The sequence below is a fragment of the Dromiciops gliroides genome, chromosome 3 (assembly GCF_019393635.1).
Source record: "Dromiciops gliroides isolate mDroGli1 chromosome 3, mDroGli1.pri, whole genome shotgun sequence".
NCBI classification, from domain to species: domain Eukaryota; kingdom Metazoa; phylum Chordata; class Mammalia; order Microbiotheria; family Microbiotheriidae; genus Dromiciops; species Dromiciops gliroides.
This window is the reverse complement of record NC_057863.1, coordinates 542,837,310-542,861,584: the sequence shown is the minus strand read 5'-3', so window position 1 is coordinate 542,861,584 and position 24,275 is coordinate 542,837,310. Positions and strand designations below refer to the sequence as shown.

Sequence of the window (24,275 nt, the reverse complement as noted above, 5' to 3'; positions counted from 1 at the left end):
CTGACTCCTCTCGCAACTCTTTTATCCCAGCCTGAGGTTTTCAGGAGAAAAATGCATCTGGGATGGGCCCCTACTAGCTGAACCAACCTCTCCCTTTTTTAAGAGGTGGAAGGCTCCTGGATTCCAAGAGTGGTTCCTTCCCCTGCCCTTCCTCTTCTCCCCTGGTCAGCCTTTTTCTTTCATATTTATGGCCTCTGATCCTCTGGATTCACCCAGTCTTAGAATTTCAGAACTTTGATAGCTGGGAAGGGACCTTAGAATAAAAGTATCATAAATGTGAGCTGCTTATACCAATCGGGTCATTGCACCAGGGAAGAAAATGGAGGCCCAGAGATGTGATGGGTCTATGGAACCAAGAACAGAACCAAAGTCCTAACTCCATAGCCCAGGGATCTCCTCACTATATTCTTCTCTTCCTTTAGTCCTGCCAAACACACATTCAGCTTTGAGTACCCCTTCCCTCCATCCTCTACCTGCAAATATGCTTCTCCTTTGGGCCCTGTTCCTTTGCCGAGAGCTCTGGAGGCCGGTCACTTGGGAACAGGAGAGCAGAGAACACTGGTGGAGTAGAATTTGCCATCTTTTTTATCCTCCACTCATTCAAGCAGTCAGGTTCATTCATTCACTCTCCTAACACACACACACACACACACACACACACACACACACACTCTCTCTCTCTCTCTCTTTTAGCAGCTCAGTAAGCAGGGAGCAGATGTTTGAGTTTGGGGGTGGTGTTGGTGGTGCTGTTAATAGAGAGTTCAGAGAGCGTCCTTACTCCTCAGAATAATGGGGTACTGTATGTTCATTCATAAAGGCAGGGAGGCTTTAGGGACAGAGAGCCCATCTCTGAAATCGGGACAGCCATTGTTCAGGTCCAACTGTCTCTGACACTCTCTGGCTGAGAGATGGTCGCTTAGCTTCTTAGGACCACCCAGGCTACTCTCTTCTTATTATAGTTGCCTATCTAAATTAGCAGAGGAGAGAGAGTTTGCTATTCTGATGAAATTACAGATCCAGATACTTCCCCCCAACCCTTCCCCATTATATTATGTTGGGTTCTGTGTTTGAAGTTTCCCATCAGGCTGCCTCATGGGGAGACAGGAACAGATCAAACCCTGCCTTCCCTCAAGGAAGGAAGATGGGAATAGATCCAGACACCTTGCGGAGCCCCCGATCTCAATGGGAGACCTAATTCATGTAACCAACCATCTGCATCTGGACTCTTAGGGCTTCTAGAGCTCATGGTGAATTGAGGTGGTCTGGAGGAACAGGAAGGTTTGAGTAGGTTGGGAGGATTGGGAAAGGCGCCCCTGGTCTGAGGAGGGCAGAGCTAACATAAAGGTTAGATTGGCCTGGCTGGGGTGGAGGGGTGTGAGTGTGTGTGTGCGCATGTGTGTATACACATACACGTACTGCACACACATGTGAGCACTTTAGCGCTGGTAAAGTTTGAAAGAATGAGGTCAAATTCCTGTGCTTCCTCTTATAGAATGAAATACAACATTGGTACTCTCCCCTATGAAGGCACATGGTCTTCCTTTACCCTCACCCAGGAAACTCCTGAGCCAGCCTCCAAGGGTAAGTGGAGGTGAAGGACTCTCCCATATCTTCCTCTCCTCCCTGGCAGCTCTCCTATTCCTCTTCTCCTACCTTCAGGCAGACCCACATCCTTTGATGCCCTGGAGTCACAGCCTAATCTTGGTTTCCATTCTATTTCATTTCTCTGGGCCTCAGTGGCCTCTTCTGTGAATTTCAATTCGGTAGATTTTTGTGTGTGGGGGGGCAATGAGGGTTAAGTGACTTGCCCAAGGTCACACAGCTAGTAAGTGTCAAGTGTCTGAGATCAGATTTGAACTCAGGTCCTCCTGAATTCAGGGTCGGTGCTCTATTCACTGTGCCACCTAGCTGCCCCCAGTAGACTTTATAAGCACCTCTCCTGCAGGCCTCTGTGCTCAGCCCCAGGAATATGGAAACAAAATGGCAAACAGTCCCTGGCCCAGAGGAGCATACATGTCCCATGGTGGGAAAAGGGAGAGCCCAGACCTGAATGAACCAGGTTGTTGGTAGTCAGTCTCAGAGGTCCCCGGGGGCTGACCTCTGGGTTGATTGTAGCTCTGCACTAAAGTTTCCTCTGTTGATCCACTTTCTCTGAGTCCTCTGCTCCAGCAGCTTCCCAGGGAAAGTACTCCTAGGTTCAGAGATAGAAGGGACATCAGATGTCATCTGGTCCAAGACACGGATCTGTGTAGGAATCCATTCTAGGACATCCCTGATGAGGTCAGCCATCATCTGCTTGAAGACCTTCACTTGTCTCCTCTCCAGCTGTCTCCAGGCCCCATAGCATTCATACCCTAACCTGGCTTCTGCTCCTCTCCCTCCCCTCCAGATCCAAGCTGGGTCTCTCAGTGGTGGCTAAGCGGTAAGAATTCCCAGGCATGCCTAGGAGGGCTAGCTCTGCCACACTGACTTTCTTTGTGCTTTTGGACAAGTAGTTCCCCTTCTCTGGGCGCCACTTTCTCCTGGAGGCCAGTGGAAGCTGCAGGGACCATCCATGTGGACAAATGACATGCTTTTTGTCTGCAGTATGCAGCATTCCTATAACAAAGTGGAGGTCTCTGTCAGGTTTAGGACAGCTGGCTAAGCTTGATCGTTCCCCTCCATACAATAACAAATAAAGAGGTTGGGCCAGATGGGGGCTGATACTCTGGATTCCCAAGATACGGAACTGGATGGAGTCTGTGTAGCCTAGGAAGGGGGATGGAGATGGAGGCCCTGAATATATACTTTCCAAGACCTAGACCAAAGAGCTCCCCCTTGGAAGATGGGGGAAGGTGTCACTACAATATAAAAACTGCCCCAACATCTTGTGGGGGCAGGGAGACAGGAAGGGGAGACAGGAAGAGGAGGGCACAGCCTCAGTCTTGGGGCGGGGAGGAGCACATAGCCTGGGTGGGGAGGCCAGATTCCTGCACCCCTAACACAGGCAGCAGACTGTAGCAGAAAGTCTTGAAAAGTCAGGGGAGCTGGGTTCCAGTTGTAGCTATTTGAATCTGGTCCAGTCCGGCTATGTTCCTGAGTCCAAAGAAGAGCAATACGATAAGCCCCGCCCCGCCCCGCCCCACCCCCCCTCCAGTTTTCTAAATGTGGTAGAAACAGGAGCTGTTATTAGTTAACAAACAATACAAGGTAACCTAATCAAGTACTGTGCTGAGTGGTGTGGCCCGGCTTGAAGAATGGCTGCAGGTTAAGGAGCAGAGGATCCCAGAAATCTGGGCTGGGCTGGGCTGGGCTGGGCTGGGCTGGGCTGGAGAGGCCTCCTGAAAGACAGGGAGCTTGAGCTGGATCTAGGGGATTGTTTGAAAAGTTTACTTTCAAGGCCAGGCTAAGCACAATGGGAATAAGCTTCCAGCTAGCCTGCACAACTGGGCTGGGATTCCCTGGACAGAACTGTCCTCTCTTAGGGTGGGCATAGTCTTGTTTTTGTCCCTCTCCCTTCCGTCTCCCCCCAAGTGTCCAGTGTTCTACCTTATTCAGACTAGGTGCCTGATTGATGGAATTGGGTACAGATGGACCTAGTGGGGAATCCGATGGGAAACCACTTCCCTGAGAGAGGGGTTGGGGCTGGGGATAGAAACCGGCCAAGGAAATGGTTGGAGATTTTACAGAACGGCAGAGCTACAAGGAGACTTCAGAGCATAGAAGGAGAGAGATGGAAGGGGCATCACTAAAGGGAGAAGTGACTTACCCAAGGTCACACAGCAGACAGGTTGTTGGCAGAAACGGCTAGAAACTAATCTCCTAATTGTGGCTAACACCTGCCTCTAGACATATGTGATTTGCAGGGAATATTGGGAGGTGGTTGGACTTAATGACCACCTGGCCCCTTCCAGTTGTGATTCACTGGCCCAGGGTGTGTCTATTCAGACTCATGGAGAAGGGCCAGTGGAGGTAAAAGCTAGAGTACCCACCTCAGAGCTGGCTTTGTGCCCACCCCCCCCCCCCCAACCCCCAGGGGCTGGGCCCTTTAAAATTTAATGAAGTTGGGCTCAGTTTCCAGCCGAGACTCTTTAAAGTTTCAAGAGCAAGGAGGAAGGGAAGCAAAGAGACAGATGGGTTTCCTTTCTCTTGCTTATTTCCATGCTTGGCTAGACCTCTGAGCCAGGGCTGAGCCAAGGAGGTAGATAAGCTATGGCTTCTGGGGTGGGCCCTTTGGCCTTTCTAGCCAGGCTGGCTAAAATGGGGATGGGGGAATAAGGGGTGGTATTGGGGAAGAAGCTTGAAACCTGGGAGGGCCTGATTGCTGCAGCGGTTAAAAGGGGATAAAAGCTTAGGCAGATCAGATATCTCAGCAGGAAAGGACCTTTGAGATCATCTGGGCTACCTTCCAGGAGGGCCTCAGTTTCCCCATCTGTAAAACGTACCCCCCAGGACTGGGTGATCTCTGAAATTCCTTCAGAGTCAGACATTTAATCTTCCTGGGAAGGAGCACCCAGTAGTGGCAACTGGATTCAGCAGGCAAAGGACACAAGTTCAAATTCTAGGTCTGACAGTTAACTAAATAGTGTGACCTTTGGGAAGTCTCTTTTCTGAGCCTCAGTTTCCACATCTGTCAGAGAGATGATAATTCTTTCATAGCCTCCAGTGATAATGTGATATAGAGAGCCCTGTACTTGAAGTCAGGAGACTGAGTTTCTAAACCTGCCAGCTATGTTATCTTGGACAAGTTGTAAGGATTGAATGAGAAAATGTATGTAAACTGCTTTGTAAACTGTAGAGCCCTATACAAATGGCTGCTCTGTGGATTTTTGTTTTTAATAACAATAAAAAAGAATGATATCTTGAGACAGCAAGTGGTAGGAAAAAGCTGCCCTGGGAGTCAGAGGCCCTAGGTCAGAATTCTGGCTCAGCTCCTTGCTTGGCCTTGGGCAAGTCACTGAAATATCCTCTGGGTTTCTCAGAAGAGTTTTGTTTGGATAGAAAAAGCAACTGTTTGTTTTGTTTGTTTTGAAGGGTAGAGATTCCACAAGCCAGGAGTCTGGGGAAAGGAGTGCTGGGCAGATCAAGAAGTGGGAGCAGGGGAGGAGACAAGGGAAAGTGCTCTGCCTTTGTGGTCCAGTTGGGCCTGAGTGTAGCAGTCATGGAGAAGTTGGGGGCAGGGGGGGTGGGGAGGGCAGTGTTGATATAAGATTGAGGGTATGTAGGGGGGTGGGGAGCTAGAGAAGGGCCGGGAGTGCCGGCCACTTAAGGCTTGAACTTTATTTAGCAGGCAAGAGAGCAACTGCAAAGGGTTTAGAGTACAAACCTGCCCTGATCCATGTATGTCAACCCAAGGAAGGCTGGATGGGAGCTGGGGAGAGGACATGGAAGCTAGGAAGACTTATTTGGAGACAGTGTCAGGAGTCCAGGAGGATCATCTATTGAACGTGTGCAACGTGGCAGTGGCCATGAGAGCAAAGAGCAGGACACTAGATGAGGAGGTGGGACGACAGGCCCTGCTAACGGATTGGACAGAAGAGGTTGGGGAAAAAGATAACGCCAAGGTTAGGGACATAGGAGGCCTGGGGAGTGGTGGGGCCGTTGTCTGGCCAAAGTGAAGGAGGAGCTGGCTTTGGGGAGTGGGGAGGCAATAAATAGAAGCTGCTGTGTTTGGCTATTTTATGTTCTAATTATTCTAGACTGTTATTTAATCATTAAAGCAGGACCTCTAGGAGGTGGCACATGGATTGCCAATTTCAGTTCCTCTGTTCTTTAGAGTAATAAAGCTAAATATAGTTTTTTTATTTGGTTTTTGTTTATTTATAAAGACAGAGACAATGTCTCCCTCCTAGATGAGGGCAGATGCTGTCTTTGCCCAGCCTACGTCTTTTCTGAGGTCAAGAGCACTGTCTCGCCTCTTAGGGGTCCCCAAGAGTGAGAGCTGTGGTGCTCCCAGAACGTGTTCGTTCCATTTTTGTATTCCACCCCTCAGGAAGCAACATCACTGTGAACCAGAGTCAGGAAGACCTGTGTTCCAATTCTGCCTCAGACAGTGTTTTACCTGTGCAGCATTGGAGAAGAGACTTCATTTCTCAGGTTTCTCTTCTCTAAAACAAAGGGGTTGGACTCTCCAGTCCCCGAGGCGTCTTCCACATCCAAACCAATGACCTGCTCATCTCTTGGGATGCTACTAGTCTGTAACCCAGCTGACTTGCAGTTTTCCCATCTCTCTGAGAGTCAGGGTTTGGGGAGAGGGAACACAGGTCCCTTATCAGCTTTCCCAGCCTGGGCCTCTGTATCTCCAAGGCTCACTGTGCTCAGAGCCCTGACCAGGCAACAGTCGGCTTTAAGCCAGTCTGGGAGGCCAGAGCTTCTGGGAGAAGGCAATGCAGAAAAGCATGGGATTTTAGGGCTGAGCGAAGGGCAGGCAGGTGTATGTGTCTCTAAGGGAGAGCTTGTGTATTTGGGAGACTCTGTGATTCATGCTCCGTCACTGCAGCAACAACATTGTATCTGATCCAATTATTTCTCTAGGTCCTCTTGTTCTCCCTTCCCAGTCAGTCATCTCTTGTTTGATCTCTTTTCCCCTCCTGGTCAGTCTCTGTGTCTCACTCAGTCTTTCTCCCTCCTACTCTTTCCCTCCCAGGCTCCCTCCTGGCCTCTCTGCTTTTCCAGTCTTTTTTCCTGTCTCTTTCTCCTTTTAGTGTTTCTCACCATCTCCTTTCTGGCCTTACTGTCTCTGTTTACCCTCTCCAGATTTTCTGTCTCCTTTCATTTCACTCCTCTTCCCTCTTTCATCTCCCTGTTTCTTTGTCTCCTTCCCTTTCCCTTCTTACTTTGACTATTCTGCCCCTCTGGGGGGCGGGGCACAGAAAGAAGTCAGGGGAGGAGATTCATCGTGGACTCTGGGTTTGGAGAAAAAGCCTTGAAATCAGGGATGGCTGTTTCTGATGGTCTGGTGACTGCAGAGCTGGTCCTCGAATGCCCCAGGGAGAGGGTGTCCAGGGAAACAGGGCCAGAGAGCAGTGGGGGTGAGTCATTGGCAGAGAGGGGCCAGGGAGGAGGAGACACCATCATAGCTCCCTCAAGTCCTGATCCAGCAGGGGTTCACAGGTTCCTCCCACCATAGTAAGTTGCTTCTCCAGGACACAGCCAGGCTGTGGAATCCCCACACCCCAAGCATCTTTCCATTGCTCTCCCTTTCTACCCAGCTGTACAATATGTACTTAAGGCATTCACAGATCAAAAAGAGACCTTCTCACCTCTTTTTGTATCATTGTCCATAGCTTGGTATGGTAGAAGGAGCCACAGGGGCAGCTAGGTGGTGCAGTGGATAGAGCACCGGCCCTGGAGTCAGGAGGACCTGAGTTCAAATCTGGCCTCAGACACTTAACACTTACTAGCTGTGTGACCCTGGGCAAGTCACTTAACCCCAATTGCCTCACCAAAAAAAAAAGGAAAAGAAAAGAAGGAGCCACAGTCTTGGAGGCAGAAGAGCTGGGTTTGAGTCCCAGCTCAGACATTTATTGCTTCTGTGACTTTGGGGAAGTCATTGCACTCTGAGCCTCAGTTTCCTCCAGGGCCTATAAACATGCTAACTCCTTCACTGGGTGATTGTATAGAAATGGGAGAGCAGCTATTTATCGTTTACCTCTCTTTGTGTTGATTTTCTTAATAAAATCATTGTATGATGGAAAGAATGGGGGCATAGTGGATAAAGCTCCGGGCCTGAATTCAGGAGTACCTGAGTTCAAATCTGACCTCAGACACTTGACACTTACTAGCTGTGTGACCCTGGGCAAGTCACTTAACCCCCATTGCCCTGCAAAAAAAAAAAAAAAAGAAAAGAAAAGAAAAAAGAAAGAATGCTAGATTTGACATCACAGGGCCTGAGTCCTGGCTCTCCTATGTACTTGTGTGACTCTAGACAAGTTGCTTGACCCCTTTAGGCCACAGTTTGGGAGATCATGAGGTTTTTAATTTTTGAATATCAGTCATTTCTAGACATACCCACACCCCCAAAGAGCAGTCCACCTCAAAGAGAAACTCTTAAGCAAAACCAACTAACAAGAATGACTGTGTTTGACATAGTGTGAAACATTCTGAAGCTCCAGTCCCCACCTCTTTTACCTAAAAGGAGGGTGGTGTGGTTCAGCATCAGTCCCCCACAGCTAAGATTAGACACTATCATCCGGTAGACTTTAGCTTTGTTTTAGTCTTATTTTTTATTTACATTATTGTAAGCAAAATATAGTAATAGAGAGAAAATCATTCATCTTAGTACTTCGAGGTTTGCAAAGTGCTTTAATGTCTTATCTGAGGGATTATAATAATTGTGTAAATTGTTCTGGTTCTGCTCACTGCATTCTGAATCAGTTCATACAAATTGTCCTGTATTTCTAGGAATTCTTCATATTTATTGTTTCTTATGGAACAGTAGTATTATTTTTTATCTTTTTTGGGAGGGTGGGGGGGCAATGAGGGTTAAGTGACTTGCCCAGGATCACACAGCTAGTAAGTAAGTGTCAAGTGTCTGAGACCGGATTTGAACTCAGATTCTCTTGAATCCAGGGCCTGTGGTTTATCCACTGCGCCACCTAGCTGCCCTGTAGAGTAGTATTAATCTATTACAATCATCTATCTTTTTTTTTTTTTTTAAGTGAGGCAATTGGGGTTAAGTGACTTGCCCAGGGTCACACAGCTAGTAAGTGTTAAGTGTCTGAGGTCGGATTTGAACTCAGGTACTCCTGACTCCAGGGCCGGTGCTCTATCCACTGCGCCACCTAGCTGCCCCTACAATCATCTATCATGATTTGTTTAGCTATCTCCTGATCAGTGGGTATCCACTTTGTTTTTAGTTTTTTACTACTACAAAAAGTACTGTTAAGAATATTTTGGTATGTGTGGGAGTATGTGACTTTTCCCAAATAATTTCAAATGATTGGTCCATAGCACCAACACCCTCACTTTGCAGTTTCTTATAAATTAAATTTTATTTTTTCATTCAGTAAAAATCCCCTTCTCTTTCTCCTTCCATCCTACCCCCATAGAGACCTAAAGAAAAATAAAACTCTTATTACAAACATGTATAGCAAAGCAAAAAAAAAATTCCAAATTTACCATGTTCAAAAATACACATTATGTTTAAATACACACACACACACACACACACACACACGCCTCATTCTGCACTCTGAGTCTTTCACCTCTCTATGAAGAGGTGGGTGTCGTGTTTCAGTAGTCCTTCATAGGCATGGATGATCATTGTGCTAATCAGAATTTCTAATTCTTTCATAGTTATTTGTCTTATGTCAACAGCCATATCGTTGTCACTGAATAAATTGTTCTCCTGGTTCTGATCATTTCTTCTGAATCAATATGTCTTCTCAGGTTTCTCTGAAACTATCCCCTTAATTATTTCTTTTCTTTCCTTTTTGGCAGGGCATTGGGGGTGAAATGACTTATCCAGGGTCACACGGCTAGCCAGGATTTGAACCCAAGTTCTCAGACTTTGAATCCAGTACTTTCTATTATGCCCTTTGTTGCCCTTTTCTGGCCCTGGGCTCCTCTGGCAGTCAGTCTGGTGAAGCCTATGGGCCATTTCTCAGAATGATGTTTTTGAGCTGGGAGGGGGTATGCTTGTGATCCCTTCTGCAGGGGAGGCTAAGCCCGGTGGGTCCCATGAGCCTGGGAGCCCAGAACTGCATTGGAGTGGGCCCATGGGGATGTCAGAACCAAGATTTGTGAAGTATATGGGGGTGGGTGGGCGTGAAGAACGCCTGAGGAGGGGCAAAAAGATAATCTTTTTTCTTTAAATCCATAAAATGAAATACATAGGAAGGAGTGCAAAGTAAGCCAGTTAGAGTGAAATGTGGTTTTCAAAATATTTTTTTAAAAGTTCTTAGAGCCCAGGTTAAAATTAAGCTCCAGGATTAGATGATGTCGACAGATCTTTCCCAGCCCCATAGGCTATAGTCCTATAACAACTGGAGGGCTTGGAGCATCCAGCACTCCTAAGGTCCCCTTCCTCCTTTGAAATCCTTTGTTCTCTGCCTGACGTTTCCATTTAACTAGCCAGGTGACCCTGGGCATGTCACTTATGTCTCTGAACCTCATCTCTGCTGGCACTCTCCTGTGGGCCTGTTGTGGGGAATTGGAGATGAAGGCAGAGTCATTTGGTAAACTCTGGAGTGATGGAAGAATGGGAGCGCTGTTCTTAGCCTCACTGTTAATGCTTCTTCCGTTCTGCAGTAGCTATCTTTGGGGAAAACAAAACCCCAACCAAAACCCTAACCCAGCGTTGAGTGCAGTTTAATGATTCAGCAGCTCAATCCCACTGCTGCTTTGCTGCAGGGAAATTTATCCAGAGACTCCGACCTTTCTGAATAGCCTGGGTCTTTGGGTTTGCTAGTTTTGTTGTTTTTCTTTTTTTAAAGAAGTAAGCCATTTAAGTTATCCCAGAAGGCCCTCCTAAAAACTCCGAGGCGGCAGGGAAATGATGCTCAATTAAATGTCTGGTTAATGTTTATCCTAGCAGCACATTCATTTTAGATGTCCAGTGTATGCTAGCAGCATAGCAGCAAGTTGTGCTTGTGTGATGTGGCATGGGGTGTGTGTGTGTGTGTGTGTGTGTGTGTGTGTGTGTGTGTTTTCTTGGATACATTGGGGTCCCTTTTGGCATCTCTGCATGCAGCTCATTCAAGTCTGTTTTATTTTTTCATTGTATTTCTTTATTAGATTTGCCATGCATAGAGTGTTTTTATTTGAAGAAATTCTATGACTTAATATCTGTGTGTATGTATGTGTATACACACAGCCCCACATTCCCCATACCCACACACCTAATCTCCCTCTCCTAGCTAGTGAACTATCTCATAAAGATAAAAAAAGAAGAGAGGAAAAAAATGGCAGTGCAGCAATACCAACTAGATCCATCAGTTGGATCTGACAATATATGCAATCTTGAACTTTTATTTTTTTTAAGATAATAGTTTTATTGCCGCCTTATCAGTCAGCCAGTTTATAAACATTTATCAAACACCTATTATGGGCCAACACTGTGCTAAGTGCTGGAGATAGAAATACGAGTTTTTATTTAAAAAAAAGAAATGGTCCCTGTCCTCAAGTAGCTAACAGTGTAATGGGGGAAGACAGCACACAAAAGGAAGCCAAAAAGGGTGGGGGAGGCATCCAGCATGGGGGCGTGATGGAGAAGTCCAAGCATCTCCAAAAGCAGGTAGCTGATGGAAAACGGGGCAAAGATTCGGTGATTCCCTTTCTTCAAAGAGAAGCTCTGGAGCCCCTGGCCCTGTCCTTCAGTCAAGGAGCCAATCAGAGGGGCAGAGAGCATTGATGAGATGTGAGGACTGACCAGGCAGATTCAATCTTGCAGCATACATAATGAGATTTCCTGATGATGAATATCCTGGGGAAGGCATGATGGAGACTTGCAAAGAACTCTACAAGCTGTAGAATTGGTTGGAAATGGGGCTTTTGGTGTGAGAGCACCCACCATACCAACTTCCCTCCCATGCCCCAGGGAGCCTTTCCTTGTCACCAGAAATCCCAGTGACCTCATTGGACTGTGGGTGGCATCCCACACCCATAATCCCTTGCTGCAGAAAAGAGGAAGGTGTATTTTATCATTTTTTCCCTAGGCCAAGGTGGGTTATTCCAGGTACACAGTGTTTGACTCTGTTCTAGGGCTCTTTTTGTTTACATTATATAGATGATCTTTCTGGAACCACTTGATTCTACATCTGTTCATATGCCTCTTCCTGGGCTTTTCTGAATTCCTCATGTTCGTTGTTTCTTATAGTCAGATTCCATTACAATCACATACTACAGTTGGTTCTGCCATCCACCTCAGCCCCATTTTAGAAGAGCTAGACTATGGTTTGAGTCATTCTCTGATATTTCCTTGTGGTATGGAAAGGGCGGGGGGGGGGGGGGGGGCAGGCTTTTGAAGTCTCCACCACTGCAGCCCAAGGTCTGTCTCGTGGGTCCAGCCAAGGTGCCAAGGCTTCCAGAATGGGCCCAGTGGGATCTGCTGTCCAAAGATCAGCCTCATCAGATCACATTTCTGTTATGATCTCAGCTTTATGGAGTACTTTCTTCACAATCTAATGAGAGGGAGGTGCTAATTAGTGTTGTTATCCCCATCTTACAGTTGAGAAGATGCAAGCTCAGCATTGTTCTTTCTTTCATAATCTGCTGTTGAATTGTAGGCTCACAGAATCATAGCATCTTAAGAGCATAAAAAGTGACTTGCTCAGGGTCACACAGCCAGTAAAAGTATCTGAGGTCAGATTTGAACCCAGGCCCTCCTGACTCCAGGGTCAGTGCTCTATCCACAGTGCCACCTAGCTGCCTTTAAAAGCCAAACAATGTATTTTACTTTTTATCCTAGAGGTATTAGGGAGCCACTGAATAAATGTGCCACATGGTTATACCTATGCTTTAGGAATATATCACTTTGGCAGCTGAGATGAAGGAAGGAAAGAAACAAGCATTTATTGGGTAGAGATAACTAAAGTGGGGAGAGATTGGAAGACCAACCTGGAGGTTATTGCAATAGTCCAAGCATGAGGTGATGAAACTGAAGCAGTGTATGGTAATGTCAGGAGGGGTAGGTAGGTGGTGCAGTGGATAGCATGTTGGGTTTTGACTCATCTTCCTGAGTTCAAATCTGGCTTCAGATGCTTATTGACTGTTTGACCCTAGGTAAGTCACTTACCCCTGTTTTTCTCAGCTTCCTCATCTGTAAAATGAACCGGAGAGGGAAATGGCAAACCACTCCATTATCTTTGCCAAAAAAAAAAAACCCAAATGGGGTTATGAAGAATCTGAAATGATTGAATCCATCACTTTTGTGGCTCTTCACTCAAGGACTGGCTAGTAGGGGACAAATTTCTACGATGATGATGCTGAAGATTATGATAATGTAATAGTAGCCAGCATTTTTATAGCACTTTAAACCTTTCAAAATACTTTATAAGTAATGCTCTCATTTTATCCTTGCAACAACCCTGGGAGGTTGGTGCTATTATACTGAAGTAAATAGAGGTTAAGTGACTTGCCCAGGGTCACACAGCTAGTAAGTGTTAAGTGTCTGAGGTCGGATTTGAACCCAGTTACTCCTGACTCCAGGGCCAGTACTCTATCCACTTCGCCACCTAGCTGCCCCTGAACTGAGATCATGTTTTTTTTTTCTTTTTAACATTTTAATTAATTAATTTATTTTTCCGTTACTTGTAAAGATAGTTCTCAGCTTTTGTTTATACAAGCTTTCCAATTTCAGATTTTTCTCCCTCCCTTCCCTCCCCTAGACAGCAGGTAATCTGATGTAGGTTATATATATACACATAATAACATTAATCCTATTTCTGCATTAGTCATGTTATAAGAGAAAAATCAGAGCAATGATGAAAAACCTCAAAGTAGAAAAAACAACAGCACCAAAAACAAAAGAAATAGTATGGTGAACTGAGATCTTAATGCCAGGTTCAGCTCTCTAACCACTGCCCTGCCCAACTGTCTTAGAAGGATCATGATCTGCATTGCTAGGGACAGGTTTTATGTGAGGCAGAGGAGATCTTGGCTCTTCTGAACTATGTGGGGCATAGAGGTTGATGCTCACTTTGTTATCCTTATGACAAATTGTTGGACATTTCTAGAATTATTTTGATGCTGAATCTTTGGTTAAGAATGTAGCTCCCCATGGTGCTTGGTGCTGTACTTGCCTGGCTTCCTCTCCAGGGTCTCCTGTTGACTGTGGTTTCTGGGGCCCATCCTCCTCTGGGCTGGCTCAGCCTCTCCTCTCATCTCTATCTGGCCCCCTGGGGCTCCTCAGACCAGGGCACTGACCTCTGTCCATCTCTGTGTTCACCTGCAGTGTCGGATGGAGTGCCGAGATGTGCCGGCCGAGACTCTCTATGATGTGCTACATGATATTGAGTATCGGAAGAAGTGGGACAGCAACGTGATTGAGACCTTTGACATTGCCCGCCTGACTGTGAATGCTGATGTGGGCTACTACTCCTGTGAGGACCTGGGGACCTGTTCTCCATCCCCGGCCTCCTCCCTTGTTGCCTGCCCCTCTTTCCTTTCCCATGCCCCTTCAGAATAACAGACCCATAGAATTTGAGACCATGGAATCTCATAACCATAAATATCTTAGAACTACAGGCTCTAAGACTTTTAACTCATGACATCTTGGAGTCATGGCATTTTAGCATGTGAATAAAGTGCTTTAGTGTTTGCAAAGCACTTCTCTATATGTTGAACCTCTCAGAAAGACTGAGGCTAAGGCTAGAGACAGAATTCCCATTTACAGATGAAGAAACTGAGACTCAGAACTCAAGCCCAGGGTCACATAGCTAGAAAGCATCGGAGACGGGGTTGGAAGTCAGGTCTTCCTCCCAAGTCCAACACCCTCTCTTCTCTTCCAGGATGCCTCCTAAAGATTAGTCTCAGCTGTTCAGAGATTGGAAGGGATTTGAGAGGTGGTTTGGTGGTCTAATGTCTCTATTCAAGCATCCCTGCCTGGCACCAGGGTCATCCAGCTCTTGCTTGAAGAGCCTCTGTGATGGCTTCTGCCTTCCACCATCCCACGACAGCTTGCTTCCTCACTGTGGGATAGTCACAACTGATTTGTAAAATTTTAATTATCTTAAAATTATTAAGCATTTATTTGTTTTTCTCCTCCCAACCTTCTTCCTCCTTTCCCCCACCCCAGCCCCCCACCAAGAAAACAAACACTTATAATGTATATGCACAGTCAAACAAAACAAATTCTTCCCATGTTGGCCATGACCAACAATGGGTCTCATTCTGTATATTTATTCACCTCTCTTTCTGGAGATGGGTAGCATGCACCACCAACAGTCCTTTGGAATAATGGTGGACCGTTACTTTGTTCAGAGTCCTTAAGTCATCCAAAATTGTTTTTACAAAATCTTTATAATCATCAGTTGTTTTCCTGGTTCTGCTTATTATTTCACTCTGTAGCAGTTCATACAAGTCTTTCCAGGATTCTCTGAGAACATTCCTTTCATCTTTTCTTGTAGCACAATAATATTCTATTCCACTCCTGAACCCTAATTAGTACAGTCACCCCCCCAGTTGATGAGTATCCCCTTAGTTTCCAGTTCCTTGCCACCACCAACAGTTTTTATAAATACTTTTATATATATAGGATGATTTCCTCCTCCTTGGATCTCATTGGTGTATCAGCCTAGTAATGGTATGGTGGGTCAGATAGTCCCAGTTGTTAAGAATCTTTCCTTAAAAAAAAAAAAGAGAGAGATAGAGGCAGCTAGGTGGTGCAGTGGATAAAGCACCGGCCCTGGATTCAGGAGGACCTGAGTTAAAATCTGGCCTCAGATACTTGACATTTACTAGCTGTGTGACCCTGGGCAAGTCACTTAACCCTCATTACCACCCCCCCCCCCCAAAAAAAAGAATCTTTCCTTATGTTGATCAGAAATCTTTCTCTCTACAACTTCTCTCCCATTGGTCCTAGTTTTGCCCTCTGGGGCCAAGCATAACAAATCTATCCTCTCTGTTCCAGGTTAGCCCTTCCCAGATGGATAGATCATGATCCTGTCACCCCCCCCACACCCCTTTCCACAAGTTGCTTTTCCCTCTTTTCCTAGTATTTCCCCTTTACTCACCCAGCCTGTGTTAACCAAAGGCTCCGTGGGAGGCTCATCTGCTCAGGATAGTGTCAGGCACTGTGTTCTGGACAGGAGAAGGAGAATCCTGCCTCTGTCCTAGGGGAGCTCTCAGCTAGCATAGGGGAAGTAATTCTCCTCACCAGGAAACAATTAGAGAGCAGAACAGAACAGAAGCCAATGTTCCTGTGTGGTGCTCTGCTGTGCTTGGGATTGAGGAGGAAAGGGTTGCTGGGAGGCTGGGCTGCAGCTGGGATGGCTGGACACCTGGACCACCACTACCACTTCCTGAGCTAGGCCCAGTAACTCATGGTGGAGTCCTTGTTTGCTTCTTTCCTTGGGTCTCTGGGAGGGAGCCTGAAGCTGTGGGAGGAGGGGCATGTGGGATGCGAATGGTGTGAGGCCTCAGGTCTAATGGCCCTTTTTTCCCACTTAGGGAGGTGTCCGAAACCCCTGAAGAACCGTGATGTCATCACCCTCCGGTCCTGGCTACCCATGGGAGCCGATTACATCATCATGAACTACTCAGTCAAGCACCCAGTGAGTGTGCTGGCAGGCACCCGCTGTTGGGAGAAGAGCCTTAGAGTCCGTGGCTCTAGACTTGGTTTGGGACCCTGACCTGATGTCTTATTCTGGGCAAATTCCTTCCCTCTCTGAGGCTCAGTTTTTCCATTCTTGAAATGGGGATGATACTCCTTTCCCTGTCTTCCTCTAGGACCAAAGGTCCAGTGACAGCAATTGATGGGGAAGTCCTTAGGGAAGTCTGAATCCCAGTTCAGTGTGCCAGATGCTTATAGACACCAGCTGTGTGCAAGGCTGGGGTCTGGGCATCCTGGGGGAGATGGAGAGGCAGTGTGATGCAGTATGGAGAGGCAGTGTGATGCAGTGGGCAGAACCTAAGTTTGAGTTTGAGTTTGAGTTTCAGCCCTCTAATTAACAAGTGATGTGACCATGGGCAAGTCACCTGTGATAGCTGTAGCTTCCTCACCTGTAAAATGGGGTGTAACAGTACACGTCTGAGACAGGAAGTCTGAAAATATGATTTCATAAGACTTAGTCCTCCAGAATCACAATTTTGAGAGCCACAAGGGACTCTAAAGATCATTTACTCCAGCCCTGACATTTTACAGTGACCAGCTGCCATGTTCCTGTGTCGTGGCCTAGTGTCTCTGCCCTCAGCTCCTTCAGACTCTAAGGTCACATCTTGAAGTTGGCCAGTGGCTTTCTGGCTCTGACACACACACGCATTACTGGGAGAGTTCACTTCACTCTTCCTGGCCTCAGGGTCCTCATTTATTAAATAGGAATCATAACCCACAACTTAAGCAGCTTATGTGAGGGAGAGTCCTCAGAGCTCTAGAAAAATGGCCAGAGTTATTCTCTCCGTCATTAAAATTCAGCAGTGAGAGTCAGGAAGCCTGAGCTCAAGTCCAGGATGGACCATTTACTAGTCGTCTGGCATGGGACAGGGCCCTGCCCTACTCTGGGCTTCAGTATTCTCATTTTTTAAAGTGAGATGGTTGGATTAGATCAGGACTTCTTAAACTTTCTCCACCCATGATCCCTTTTTGCCTGAGAAATTCTTACTGCCACCCTGGGTCTATAGGTACACAAAACAGGTATACAAAACCTTTTACTCTTGCCAAATTTTTGTGACCCCCTTCCCACATTCAGTTCCGAGACCCCATAAAGGGTCACGACCCACAGTTTAAGATGCTTTGGACTAGATGCCCTCTGAGGTGATTGTTTGAAACTTGAGGCTCATGACCACAGAAAAAAAAAATTGTTCAAATAAAAACACGGATATGTTTTAAAAAAAAAGAAAAGAAAACTGAGGGTCATGGAGAAGAAGCTCTAAGTTCTGTAGGGGGATGAAAGAGATAATTTTACAACAATGGCATTAATTATTTGAAAACTTGAGGTGGGAGAGGGCTGGGGAAGGGCCTGAGCCAAGAGCATAGGAGAGTGGTAAAGATGCAGGGTGGGCCTCAGATGTCCCTAAAGGTGTAACAAGGGCAAGGTGGGGCAGTGCCCCCAGGACAGCCCAGAGGGGGGCAGTATGAAAAGGCATGTCTGGGTAGGAGGACAGTTTAGGGAATCATCCCTACCCCCAGCATCCTAAGTGGCAGGGAGGCCTCTGCTACCTCTCCTTCCTGCCTCAGGTATCAGCTCTCCACGTACCTCATGCCTGTCCTTCCCTTCCTAGAAATACCCACCCCGAAAAGACCTGGTCCGAGCTGTGTCCATCCAGACGGGCTACCTCATCCAGAGCACAGGCCCCAAGAGCTCTGTCATCACCTACCTGGCCCAGGTAGACCCCAAAGGTGAGACTGCACCTGGCCTGGCCCCCTCCTCTCCTGTTCCTTTCCCTTCTGAGTCTTCCACCCCCCCAAGACAGAGAAACATATCTAGCGCCAGCCTCCTTGCACACCCTCCCTGCCCTGCCATGTGTTCTGCTTCTTGCCCCATGAAGTGGCAGGGGACACACAGGAGATACAAGTTACAAATGGAGTTCTTTATCTGAGGGGGTGCCCTCAGGGAGCTTGCCATCTGGTAGGGAGCCCAGGCAGAACCAGGTAACTATAATTCAGAACAATGCATGCCAAGTGCTTTAGAGCATTCCCAGGGGTTAGAGAGAGAGCCAGGAGGATGAGGCCTGGGGACAAACCTTAGGGTTTGAAGATTAGCTCAAGGTATCCTTAGTGAGGATGACAGGAGGATGGGGGAGGGCTGAAGGAGAAAAAATGACTTCCTGTCCACAGGAAGAACTGGGAAGGGGTTGGGGTGTAGGGCTGCCTCCTTTGTGGTCTCCTGTTTGTCCTAGGATTCAGGCTTCATCTGTATTTATTAAGCTGTGAGACATACTGTAGCCTGTTGTGGTGGACAGATGCCTGGGCCACAGGACTCAGGTGCTCTGGGTTCCAGGCCTTGCCATTTACCAGCTCTGTAACCTTGGACAAGTCCATTTCCTTTTTTTTTTTTTTTTTTGGGCAGGGCAATGAGAGTTAAGTGACTTGCCCAGGGTCACACAGCTAGTGTCAAGTGTTTGAGGTCGAATTTTAACTCAGGTCCTCCTGCATCCAGAGCCAGTGCTTTATCCACCGTGCCACCTAGCTGCCCCCATCCATTTCCTTTTGTCTAGCCTCAGGTTTTATTTTTTTAAATCCTGTTAAATGGGAATAGTTTGATTTGATACTTCTAAGGACTTTCCTGCTTTAAAATCCTGTAAATTCTCTTCACCCCTGTCCCTCTATCTTTCCAGCACCAGACATAATGTCATTAGACTGTAAGCCACTGAATAATTTGTTGACACTTCCTGAAAAAAATGTAACTTATTGTCTTTGGGGTCAGGGACAGGGGGAAGGAATTGGGGACTAGGAGAGGGACTTGGGGAGCCGTGGCAAAGTGGAGGTTTTGAATCCCATTGTGTGACCTTGGGGAAATCACTTTATCTCTGAACATCAGTTTCCTTACTTGTAAAATGGGGATAATCACACCTGAATGGCTTTCCTCACAAAATAGATGGCAGGGGGACTGGTGGATTTGGGGCAAGGGGAGGTGTGGGGGGCAAGGGAGAGGGAGGAGTCAGATTGTTCTCCTGCTCAAAATACTTTCCCTGTTCACCTCTACTTCTTGGAACCATTGACTCCCTTCAAGATTCAAGAATCTCTTCCTGTTTCCCCACTTTTTGGGTCTCCCCTTCCCCCCAAGCCAGTGTATTTATTCAGTAAATGGCTTCTATACAGTCATGTGTGAAAATATTTCTCTCCTCATAGAACATAAGCTCTGAAGGGGGAAGGCTTTTGCACATTTGTATTTGGATTTGTATTCTTGGTGGCTACCACAGTGCTGGGCACATGCTAGGTGCTTCATAAATGCTGCCTTGATTGATTGACCTTGTAGAGCCTGGGATAGAGGGAGGGACCTCAGGAGGAGAGCCCCTTTGAGTTGGAGGAAGTGTGGCTTAGCAGACAGAGCACTGATTGTACTTGGAGTGAAGACCTGGGTTCAAGTCCTACTTCATTCAGTTCTTTTTTTTTTTTTGCGGGGCATTTGGGGTTAAGTGACTTGCCCAGGGTCACACAGCTAGTAAGTGTTAAGTGTCTGAGGCCGGATTTGAACTCAGGTACTCCTGAATCCAGGGCCGGTGCTCTATCCACTGCACCATCTAGCTGCCCCCTTCATTCAGTTCTTAGCTATTTGATGTTGGCTAGATGGCGCAGTGGATAGAGTGCTGGCTCTGGAGTCAGGAAGATCTGAGTTCAAATCTCACCTCAGACACTTACTAGCTATGTGACTCTGGGCAAGTCACTTAACCCCAATGGCCTTAAACATCCAGGGCCATCTCCAGCTGTCCTGACAATATATCTTGCCACTGGACCCAGATGGCTCTGGAGGAGAGAGTGAGGTTGGTGACCTTGCACAGCCCTGCTTCACCTGAATCCAATTCAGTGCAAGTCATGACATCACCCTGAAGTCATAGTCCTCTTCAAGTACAAAGGACAAACAACAATTTGGTGTTGGGCAGGTCATTTGACTTCTTGGCCTCGTTTTCACTGTACATTAAACAAACATAATGAACATAATACCTTCCTTCCCCACATCCCCTTAGTGTAAGACAGTGTGGTGTTGTGGACAAAGTCAGCTCTCCCCAGCGAGAAGACCTGGACTTAAGTCTTATCTCTGGCTGGGTGACTTTAGGCAAGTTTCTTACCCTCCCTCTCAGTGCCCTAGGAAACTCCAAGGTAACTTGTCCTAACCTGAATTAATAGAAGGATTTCCCTGTCCCAGTGAAATGGCGGGTTCATTCTCTGTCCCACCCTGTGTCCTCAGGAAACATGGGGCATCAGAGAGCACTGAATTCAAAGGTTGAAAACCCTGGCACAAATCCCAGCCTTGGCACTTAACTACCTGCCTTAAGGTTTCTGAGCCTCAGCTTCCTTACCTGTAACATGAGTGGGCCAGATGAGAGAGCCTCCCTGGTCCTGTGGCAGGTGGAGGATGAAGTGACCGAGGAAACAAAGGTTCGATATTCTGAGGAAGATTGATTGTTAAGCAATGAATTGCCAATTGTATAACACATCAGGACCAGGCCCCTTCCTCAGCTTGGGTCTGGACCTCAATCAGATAAAGCCAATCAATTAATAGGAGACAATACTGCTTAGAGAGCCTTAACCTAGGACCTATATTATGATGACCAGAAGTCTGATCAGATCCAAAGGTTGATGTAAGGACCTTTCTCCCAGTTGTACATATCAAGCATGTGTCTTATCTGAAAACTGGCTACTATCTCCATGTTCCTTTAATTGTTTACAGACTCTTAGGGGGAGTGGGACACCTCTTTTTCTGATTTTGGGGAATTGTACCTGTTCCCTCTCTCCCTCCCAAGTTGGAAAGTCTCTGATCTTTCCTCCAATTAGAAATCAGATTACCGGGGCAGCTAGGTGGCATAGTGGATAGAGCCCTGGCGTCAAGAGGACCTGAGTTCAAATCCGGCCTCAGACACTTAACACTTACTAGCTGTGTGACCTTGGGCAAGTCACTTAACCCCAATTGCCTCACCAAAAAAAAAAAGAAAAAGAAAAGAAAAGAAATCAGATTACTTAAGGTTGTATTGTTTCCTTTTAATCAATTGGCCTTATTTGACTAGTTGTTTTCAATGTGTAAAAATCTGTTTCCCTGTCTTTGGGGTCCAGGCTGAAGCTGAGTCTTGGTCTTCATTTGCTGGGCAGTTGGCATACATTGCTTAATCAGTTGATAGGCTCAGAAGATCAAACATGTTTCCTCAGTCATTTCATCTTTCATCCTCCAACAGTCTTTCAGCTCTCAACCTATGAAACTGACCTTAAGGTGGTTGTGAGATTTTATATTCCTCTTTTTCAGAATTAAATTTTCTTTTTTCCCCCTATGTTAGCCAACACATTTCCTTCTTCCTTCAAACCCTCCTCTGAAAAGGAAAAAAGGAAAAACAAAACCTTTGCAACAGAGATGTGGAGTCAAGCAAAACAAACTCTCACATTGGCCCTGTTAAAAAATGCTCTGTATTCCATTTTCCTCTCAGTCTAGAGATGTGGCTGTCATGCTTCTTTATCATTCTTCCAGATTCGTGGTTGCTCATTGCATTGATCAGAGAGATCTGAAGTCTTTCAAAATGCTTTTTTTTTTTTACAACGTCCTTTTTATAGTATAAATTATTCTGGCTCTGCTCTCTTTTCTGTTCATCAGTTCAAAATGAGGTTGAAGTGATGCCTGCTTTTCCATATCCTCATTTATAAAGATTTCTACTTTTATCCCCTAATGATATGATTGCATAAGTTCCTTCCCTCCATTCCTCCTTTTTTCTTACCTGGTGTGTCCTTCCCCCCTTCTTTTTTGTTTTTTTGTTTTTCAGGGCAATGAGGGTTAAGTGATTTGCCCAGGGCCACACAGCTAGTAAGTGTCAATTGTCTTGAGGCCAAATTTGAACTCAGGTCCTCCTGAATCCAAGGCTGGTGCTTTATCCACTTCGCCACCTAGCTGCCCCCTCCCCCCTTCTTTTAAGATCATCAGAGCATAACAAAAATCACATTGGAGATATTTGTTTCATCTCTCCCCCTCGTCTGCCCAAATCTGTCTTCCCCCACCCAATTTAAGCTTTTACTCAGCTCAGCTCTGTAAGGGGCTAAAATTCTAGCTATACTGTCTAAAATATCTAATGAGTATTCGCCAATAAATTATAAACTTTAGCAAGAGTTTAGACTTTTAAGCATTTATTAAGGAGAATAAGAATTTGGTAAAGAGAGAGAGAAAGGCCTAGAGTCATCTATCTATCAAAGGGAGAGTGCATTTTTTTAGCTCCACTCTCCACCAGAGTCCTGATGAAAGAGAGTGAGAGAGCCAGCCTCGCCCCTTCTTCCTCCCACAAGCAAATGTCACTTCCTGATGCCAAAGAAAAGCCACATGGCTTGCCTTCAGATGCCTTCTCCTCATGGCAGAGCTTTCCTACAGTAAGTCTCCAGCAGGTGGCGTCATTCCAATCGTTACAGCTCTTTTCATCAGGAATTCTTGAAAGTCTTCTATCACATTAAACACCCATTTTTTTTCTGCTGTAGGATTATATTCTATTTTACTGAGTATGGTATTTTTCACTGTGAGCCTCAGACTTTTGCCTTTCAGAATTTTATATCCTATGCTCTCTGCTCCTTTATAATGACAGCTACTGAATCTTTGTGTGACCCTGAGTGTGGTTCCTTGGAACTTGAAATTCTTTCTTCCTGGTTGCTTAGAATATTTTTTTCTTTGACAATGGTAGCTCTGTGTTCTCAGGAATTTTCATTTTGGAGTTTCTTTCAGGAGGCAACTGGTGGAGTCTTTCAATTTTCCTTTTGCCTTTTGGTCCAGAGAAATCTAGACAGTGTATTTTCATGATTTCTTGAAATGTCATTTTTAGGCCTTTTTTTTTTTTTCTGTTATGGTATTCAGGTAGTTCAATGAGCCTTAAATGATCTTTCCTTGATCTGTTTTCTAGGTCATATTTTTGATATGAGAGTCCTTACATTTTCTTCTATTTTTTCCAGTCATTTGACTTTGTTTTAATATTTCTTATTTCATGGAGTCATTAGTTTGTTTGGTCCATTCTTATTTTCAGAGTCTTACTTGGGTGAGGTTTTGTATTGTGTCAAGCTATTAATTCTCTTTCTAAATCTTTCCTCCACAGCTCTCATTTCTTTTCCAATTCTTTCCTCTATCACTGTTATTTAATTCTAATTGGTCTTATAGGCAAACCATGTGTTTGTGTTGTTGTTTTGAAGCTTTCCTTTCAGGCATTGGTGCTATTCTCCTCTTTTTGGTTTGTTTTTGTTTTTGTTTTTTTTAGTGAGGCAATTGGGGTTAAGTGACTTGCCCAGGGTCACACAGCTAGTAAGTGTTAAGTGTCTGAGGCCGGATTTGAACTCAGGTCCTCCTGACTCCAGGGCCGGTGCTCTATCCACTGCGCCACCTAGCTGCCCCCTTGGTTTGTTTATTGGACATCTCAGGCCTCAAAATAGCTCTTTTTCTTCTTTCTCTTTTTTTGGTTTATACATTCTTCCAGTGATCTGTCTTGGAAAGCAACATAGTGTTGCTGGCCTAATGGGAAGTGCTGAGGGCAGAGTCTGAGATCCTGCCCCACTGGTAGAATCTTTCCACTTAATCCTCCTTCCTTCCACTCCCTACCAAGCTACTGTTCTGTCAGGAAACTGAGTTCATAGTCTCTGCTCTGGGTACTGGCCTAGGCCAGAAGTTGAGTCAAATTAGATCTTTTAGACTAGCTTGAAGCTCTGAGCATCCCTTTGGGTTTTTGTTTTTTAATTTAATTTTTAACGTTTACTTTTAGTTCTAAACTCTCTCCCTCCCCCACCCATTGAGTAGGCAAGAAGAGCAATACCCATTATACAGATGATGTCATTCATGCATGTCATTCAAGGCAAGAAAAATAAAGAGGAAAAAAATGCTTCAATTCTCTGCTGTGAGTCCGCCAGTTCTCTCTCTGGAGGTAGATAGCATTTTTCTTTTCTTTCTTTTTTTTTTGGTGAGGCAATTGGGGTTAAGTGACTTGCCCAGGGTCACACAGCTAGTAAGTGTTAAGTGTCTGAGGTCACATTT

The 24,275-nt window shown here is 45.9% G+C and overlaps 1 protein-coding gene and 1 non-coding gene across 2 annotated transcripts in view; both read left to right on the top strand.

The window, feature by feature from the left end:
• STARD10 (StAR related lipid transfer domain containing 10) overlaps positions 1 to 24,275 on the top strand; it is a 38,359-nt gene that overhangs the window by 9,356 nt on the left and 4,728 nt on the right. Inside the window, exons 3-5 of the mRNA XM_043995653.1 lie at positions 13,874 to 14,021; positions 16,090 to 16,193; positions 17,860 to 17,977. Coding sequence (XP_043851588.1) covers positions 13,874 to 14,021; positions 16,090 to 16,193; positions 17,860 to 17,977 — 370 coding nt within the window. The remainder of the gene's footprint in view (positions 1 to 13,873; positions 14,022 to 16,089; positions 16,194 to 17,859; positions 17,978 to 24,275) is intronic.
• On the top strand, positions 2,532 to 2,669 carry LOC122752398. The gene has a single exon (XR_006356145.1).